At 32.3% G+C, this 7,559-nt stretch overlaps 1 protein-coding gene across 1 annotated transcript; it reads right to left on the bottom strand.

The window, feature by feature from the left end:
* Nucleotides 1-577: 577 nt before the first annotated feature.
* On the bottom strand, nucleotides 578-3,087 carry LOC129940572 (probable flavin-containing monoamine oxidase A). The gene is made up of 3 exons (XM_056048950.1): nucleotides 2,562-3,087; nucleotides 2,311-2,499; nucleotides 578-1,775 (listed from the first exon to the last, which is right to left on the bottom strand). The coding sequence occupies exons 1-3, from the start codon at nucleotides 2,927-2,929 to the stop codon at nucleotides 926-928; spliced, it is 1,407 nt and encodes a 468-aa protein (XP_055904925.1). The 5' UTR covers nucleotides 2,930-3,087; the 3' UTR covers nucleotides 578-925.
* Between the last annotated feature and the right edge of the window lie 4,472 nt (nucleotides 3,088-7,559).

Below are 7,559 nucleotides of genomic sequence, written 5' to 3'. Positions count from 1 at the left end.
ATAAGTTTGTCGCCTTTTTCATTAAAGCTGGGAATTTTGAGTATCTTCTAATCTTCAGATAGTAATTAATGGAAGTCAAAATACAAACAAAGATTGCTAAAACAAAAAACATCTATTTTAAAGGTAGGTAAACACAAGCAGACAGCAAATATTATTTGCTCGAATGTTCATGGATTCGTTTGTTTAGTTTATTTTTAATTTTAAAAAAATTGGTACATTGGCACTAAAGTCCGCATTCGCAAATTATAGTTGATGCAGATTTTATTAACCGTGTTTAAATTTAAAATTGCTTAGAAATCTCTTAACAATAATCAAACAAATGCGTCTTTCAATTGATTAAATAAATCAATTTATTTATAGTTGAGAACTGTCAAACTCAAAACGTCAAATTTGTAACTATTGTGCATTACGTTTCGGAAAATGAATTGATTTAAAACAATTTTTTGATTGGCTAACTGTCAGACAAACTAAGATGACTTCTATTCACTTTTGAAGTTTCTACAAATATGAAACCTAAGGGGCCTATTACAGGCATTCAGAACTGATTTTTTTTCTGCGGTCAAGTACAACATTGAAAACAATTTTAGAGTTTGTCTAGACTAAGATTTTAATGCGGATATTTTTGTTTAAATATGTACAATTTGGAAGCTTTCTTTATGATCTGTGATGACATTTCTTGAAGTTGTTCATTATAAGAAATTGTATACCATGATAAACTCTGCCTCTACTCCCCTAATTTACTAACAAAACATTTTCTTTGGAATCCAATTGACATACAAATAACTCAAGATTGCACACTTGTTTTGTGTTTAAATTATTTATTCAAGCTTAATGGATGCGGTTCTTCTTCCTGTCACTTCTATTGTTGTCCCCCAAAAAATACAAACATTCTTTCAAACTACGATCAACTTGACATTAGAGGGTATTAATTGAATATTTTATGTCTGTATCTCAGCATACAAAAGGCCACCAGTGCAATCGTGGAGTACACTGCAGTATTGTAGACATTCCATGAACTCTTCATCAAATCCCAATGGCTTGGGTATCGATAGACTACACTGGCTTTTTGTATCTCTGCCAAATCCTGCCAAATGACACTTTGAGGTCTCAAAATTAAAAGAGCATGAACTGCCGCCCTTAAACCGCTTTGAACAGCTCCGTTTAAGCAACCGCGATAAAGTGTAGCCATTGATGTTGATGACCAGATTATACGATTCCAAGGAGTAGTGCAAGGAAGATTCATAAGTGATATCTGCTCGAACGTTTGCTGATGGTATTTGACGGGTTCTGTCATTTCTTTACCAAAACTTTCAGCTAGACTTTTTAGAAGGATTGATCTGATGAGCAATTCAAAACCATGTTCGTGCATAACGTATCCGACTAACGAGGTCTGTTTGTGTTGTTGCGCGAAGATTGGTGGATCGGCAGAATAGAAACTGCCAGAAAAACCACCTCGACGCCAGTGAGGTTCATCGTACTCAACCAGGAATGAAGTGATGTAGTATTTATCTCCAAGATAGGGTATTTCATATTCCAAGGGAATGGGCGGCGTTATGAAGATGTCTTCAATTTGGTTACATGGAATGGCCAAGATGACTACTCTTGCACAATGAATAGATCCGTTTGTTTCAGTCACTTCAACATAGTCATTGTGATGACAAACCTCGACAACTTTAGATTGTCTTTTTATCGAAACCGGCTCGAGTCGGGCCAAGAATACTCCAAGAAGTTGTTCTGAAGAAAATTCGAAAACGCTATTTGATGGTTCTATGTACCTTGAATAAATTAAATGAAAAGGAGTATATGGTTAAATTTAGGAAAGAAATAAATAAATACATAGATTTAAATCTTTCAAAAACGATCTCATATGTATTTTGACATGTGTTTTAATTTCGTCTTGCTTTTTACATATGTAGTGGAAAAGTTGTCAATCTTTTCATTGAAATGTTATGCTTTAAAAGTAAATTATTTTTCGTGGACTTTTTGTTTGTAGCGACTTTCTTAACGAAATTGACAATGGCTATCGCGTTGTTTAAGCTGTCATTTTACGAGAATTTGCAAACTGTAATTTCAATTGAATTTCTAAACGAAAGACAAAAAACGATAGATTGGAACATTCAAGTAAGACAAAAATAGTCAACAGGGTTAGTTTATTAAAATAAGATCTGATAGTTTATTTCGTCAAAAAAAATTATCAATCGAATCAAAAATGTATCTAATAATAATTATTTGACAGTAAAATATGAGATAGTTCAACTATTTAAACATTACATTTTTTTTTCAATATAAATTCTTTTAATAAAAACTTACAATTTCATTAGTGATTTCAAATTCCCACAGCTATGCACAATATTCATAAACTCAACGAAGCTTATGTCATTCGCATCCACACCTGTCACAAGCCGTACAAAGCTCTTCATAAATTTGCGGGAATTTTGGAATAACATGCTGTCATTTATGTGATGACACATTGTGTATTTTCTATCTTCTGACTTTAGTCTATTCCAAAACAAACAAATTTCTGTCATCAAGATGAATTCAAAATTTTCCAACCTACTCACTCATAAGTTCCTGGTCGAAAAAGTTGTGATCTGAGATCCAAATGATTCATATAACGTTGTAGTTCTAATTTAGCTATAAACGCAAAATTACCAATATCCAATGACCATGAGCGTTTGAGATTTTTTGAAATTGGTAAATGTCGTTTCATATGGACTTCAAACTCAGTTAAAAGATTATAAATATGAGTTTGATCAGCTGTCAATTTTCTTCCACCTAGTTCTTCATTGGACTTTGAAGTAGCAATTTGTCCTCCGATTGTATTGTTGGCTTCGAGAATTTTGATTGTGAGAGATGGTTCTTTTTTAAGAATTTTATATGCCGACGTGAGACCAGAAAGGCCGGCACCAATTATTAAAACATCAAACATTATCTTACCGGGAATTTAGTTTTTTTAATGCGTTTTAAGTTTGAAGATTAAAATTGATTAGACATTTTAATCTTGTGTATAAACAATGCTTTTAGTTTTTAATTTTGTTAAGTGAAAACAACAAAATTCTACAATTTCTGTGACTGATTGGATTGAGTTTTATTATTTATATCATGAAAAGGAATTTCACATAGTCGTATGAATGAAGTATGGTTGTCACAATGCTGTTCTCAGATTTTTGACAGCAAAGGTGAACAATTTGTATAAGAAACTCAGTTCATATTTCTAAGTCTTCGGATATCTCTGTATATTTTGCCTAATCTATATTTGCAACCGCCTGACTTCATTTTAAAAATTGAATTTGACAGGCAGGTTCGTCACCAACATTAAACCATGTTCAGATGGGACACTTTTGAATTGATTAATTTTAAAATTTTCATCATTTTATTTCTTTACCACTTGATTGTTTAAATGATATAGGGTTGACATTTTTAATAATAACAAATATTGTAGGAACGAGGATAAGAAATTGAACGTCAAAATTTGGTGCCTAAAAATAGTCAACTGTCAAATATGAACATCGTTTTAAGTATGATGGAATTTGTTTGGAAATTTTTAAAAGTTACCACACATATCGTCGGTTTATTGCGAAAAGTCACTAAGTACACTTTTGATGGATTTTAATCTAAAAATGCAAAGTTGTGAGTTTCAATCATAGCTATCGATTAAATACGCTAAAAAAGCATCAGAACAACAGAAATCCTTTTAAATTGTAAAAAATGGTTTCATTAAGTACAAAATGTAATGATTTTATAGTGCAAAAAGTCATTAAGTTACTTAGTGACTTTTTGCAATAAAATCCCGATTATTACATAGTGCGAAAACTCACTAAGTGGCATTTAATGACTTTTTGCACTGAAAAAGTTGGCCATGAGACATGTGTTTACTTAAAAAACTAAAACCCCGTTAGATAACTGTCAATAAATACGTATTCTATTCGAATTCAAAGCAAGATTGTTGCAATTGTCGGTAAACTTAGTCACATTCGGAAGTTCTTAGCAGTTTCTTATAGATTAAGTGGTGAAATTTTAATGTAAAAGGTTCGGCATACTTGTTGTATTGTGTTGTGTAAAACAAAAATAATTAATTCATTATTAATTTTATAAATAGAATAAATCATGGAAAGAAAATCAAGTAGAGGTCAGAAAATCTTGGATCTTTTTAAGAAACAACAACAAAATAAGGCTACCGTAAGTTACCATGATTATCAAAGCTATTATTTTGTATTAATATAAAAGAATAAATAGTACCTATTCGATATTGTAAAATAATGTATGTACATGTAAGGTATCTAGTACACTGGGCAACTAAACATAGGTACATTGTAGGTATTTTAAACTTCAGATAGTCTTGAGATACGTATTGCGAAATTTTTGTTATAAGTACATCGAGGTCTATGAGAAAACTGAATTAACTTTAAACTAAGTGAATATTATAATAAATGTTATATGAGTTAATTTGGTCACCACAATATCAATGCCAAAATTAGTTGCCTAGTGTTATTATTAGGCCTGTCAACCGAGATAAAAAAAAAGTTCTTTTTTAATGCAAAAATATGCCTGTCAAATATTTTTACTATAAGGATGATGAATCGTTGTCGAGATATTAGTTAAAATAAAAGTATTACGAATAAAGATGCACCAACTTTTTAGTATACTCAGAGATGAGTTACCTTTTCCAATCATACAATTTGACCGGTATAGATTTGCAAGAGAAAATTCTCTGCCAATCAGCCTAAGTAGGTGTATTTATTTTTAGATTACAAAGAACCTGGATAAAGTTGAAGATGAAATAAAACAAAATAACGACAATAATATCCTGGAGGAAAATAATAACATTACTGTACATGCGGAATCTAACGAAAAAGCTTACCAGATAATTGACTTGAGTCCATCATTTGATATTATGAATCTTCCTGTAATTTTTGCTGAAGACGTTACGTATGCAACAGAAAACCAAGAATCCTTGGATGAAACTTGGAATCCTGAACATCATAATGAATCCAGCAACTCTGAATCAGACCTCGAAGGCGAACCTCGTATGACTTCCTCGACATCAATGACGGCTGTTATAGAAGTGCAAGAGCACCATGTTCCTGAAGGAATGGAAATTTCAGGACCTTCTTCAATACAGAGAAATAAAAGGAGAAAGAACTCAAGGTGGGGCATCCGAGATGAGGGCAATTGGGAAAGAAATGTCATTAAAAAACGTCGTTACGATTGTGTTCCTTATACAACTAAAAGCGGCCATGAATTAATCAAAAATACAAAACCGATAGACTGCAGTAAATGTCGCTTTAAATGCAGCGACAATTTTTCTGAAGAAGAAAGAACAGCTATTTGCATTCGGTACTGGAGTTTGGCGAACTATCAAAGACAAAAAGACTTTATTTTAAAATCCGTGAAGCAAAATGATCCTCGGAGAAGAAAATGCGATGTAGAATCCAAAAGAAGGAAAATAAGCAGATCGTATCATTTTCAAAAGGACGATTTTGAAATAAGAGTTTGTCAGGCATTTTTCGAAAAAACGTTATGCATTAGTAATGGACCGATAAATTTGGCTTTTTCATGCAGCTCTGATGGAGTGTTCACAGGATGTGATAAAAGAGGAAAAAAAAACTCCTCACAATAAAACCAAAGAAGAGGACTTGAAATTTGTCAGATCTCATATTGAAACATTTCCTGCAGTGGAGTCCCACTACTGCAGAAAAGAAAATAACAGGAAATACTTGGATTCAAAACTAAGCATAATGAAAATGTTTCAGCTATATGAAATTCAATGTGCAGAAAACAACATTAATCCAGTTTCGTCAGCGGTTTATAGAAGCGTTTTTTGTAAGGAATATAATTTGTCTTTTTTCGTTCCACGGAAGGACCAATGTGCATTGTGCAACAAGTTTAACGAGCTTAAAAAAAATGGAACCTTAACTATGGAAACTACAAAAACATTTGAAGACCACATCAACAGGAAGATTGACGCTCAGAATGCAAAAGAAGTGGACAAAATTAGATCAAATACTGATCCCGGGTTCCTATCAGCCACCGTCGACTTGCAAAGTGTTTTGCAACTACCATCAGGAGAAGAGTCCTTGCTTTATTATACTCGTAAATTATGCGTCTACAACTTAACTATTTACGAGTCGAAGTTACCAAATGAGGCCTACTGCTTTATGTGGACAGAGTTGGATGGCAAAAGAGGTAGTTGTGAAGTCGGGTCGGCCCTAAAAAAGTGGATTGATGAGTTGCCAAAAACAGTTACTCATTTGTCATTATTTTCTGACACATGTGCGGGTCAGAACAGAAATCAGCACCTTGCAGCTCTGTTTCAATTTATGGTGCAGACGACGGATTTACATGTAATTGAACAGAAATACCTCGAGTCCGGACATTCTCAAATGGAGGTCGACAGCATGCACTCAGCAATAGAAAATGAAAAAAAATATAGATCATGTTACACTGTTACGGATTGGATGAACATCATGAGATCCGCCAGAAGCTCTCGAAAAAGGAAGGATGTTAACCCTTACCATGTCAAGCAGTTACGTTATACTGATTTTTACGATTTGAAAGCCTTGTCTGCCAAACTAATTTCAAATAGAATTAAAGATGAGAACGGGGAGAAGGTAAATTGGCTTCGCATAAAAATGCTCAAATTTTCTAAATCTATGCCGTCAGTTATAGGATTCAGCTATGACTATGACGAAAAAAACTACAAAAAAATTCATACATCATCGAGAGGTCGGCAACCACGAATAACAAAGGAAATAATTCAGCCTTGTTACAAGACGTTGCTGCCTTTAAGCAAAGAAAAGAAAAAAGATCTTGTGAAGCTTTGCGAAAAATGGATTATTCCACAGGAGCTTCATCCGTGGTATAAATCCCTTCCGGAAGCTTCCAACAAAAGGGACTGCATGCCAGAACCTGGAGTTGACGATGATGAAGATGAAATCATGAAAGAATAATATTTAATTTGTAATCCTATAGTACCTAATGTTAATAAAATAATAAAAACAACTCAAAAATTAACGATTTCTCTCAATTGTTTCGTTTAATACTTTTCTTACAAGCGTATACAAAAATGTTGTTTTTCAAAAAATAAAGAGTGCAAAAAGTCACTAAGTGCGTCCTGGTTCTAGTTTTTTATGTTTTTTTATATTTAAAATAATATTTTCAATTTTAAACATAACTGTCTGAGGTATAAGACATATATATAAATCCAAAAAACATAAATTAAATAACAAAACTGCTACCCTAGTAGTTGTTTAACTAATCTTTAATATTTAAAAAATGAAAATTCGATTATCTCCAAATCAATAAAATGTTACTTAATGACTTTTCGCAATAAGCCGACGATATGTTGTTTTTTGTAAACTATACATTTTATTCTTATTTGATTAGTAAATATTTATTATTATGTCACAAAAAAGTTAAGAATAATTTTGTCTAAGCTCTTAATTATTTATTTATTTAAGATATCTGTTAAAGTTAAATACATATTTGTAATCACCTTTAACACTTTTTTTAACATCTGGTCGGCAAAATGTTAAATCTTGGAATGTTGTTATTAATTT

Source organism: Eupeodes corollae, chromosome 1 (genome assembly GCF_945859685.1).
Source record: "Eupeodes corollae chromosome 1, idEupCoro1.1, whole genome shotgun sequence".
Taxonomy (NCBI): Eukaryota; Metazoa; Arthropoda; class Insecta; order Diptera; family Syrphidae; genus Eupeodes; species Eupeodes corollae.
Note: the sequence above shows the minus strand (reverse complement) of the source record. Positions and strands in the feature narration are given on the sequence as shown.

What these genes read in the sequence shown, in the direction of transcription:
- LOC129940572 (XM_056048950.1), bottom strand. Translation starts at nt 2,929, where the DNA reads ATGTTTGATGTTTTAATAATTGGTGCCGGCCTTTCTGGTCTCACGTCG. An exon ending in TTTCGACCAGGAACTTATGA is followed by an intron (nt 2,500 to 2,561) that starts GTGAGTAGGTTG and finishes GTTTTGGAATAG; the next exon opens with ACTAAAGTCAGAAGATAGAA. An exon ending in TTGAAATCACTAATGAAATT is followed by an intron (nt 1,776 to 2,310) that starts GTAAGTTTTTAT and finishes AATTTATTCAAG; the next exon opens with GTACATAGAACCATCAAATA.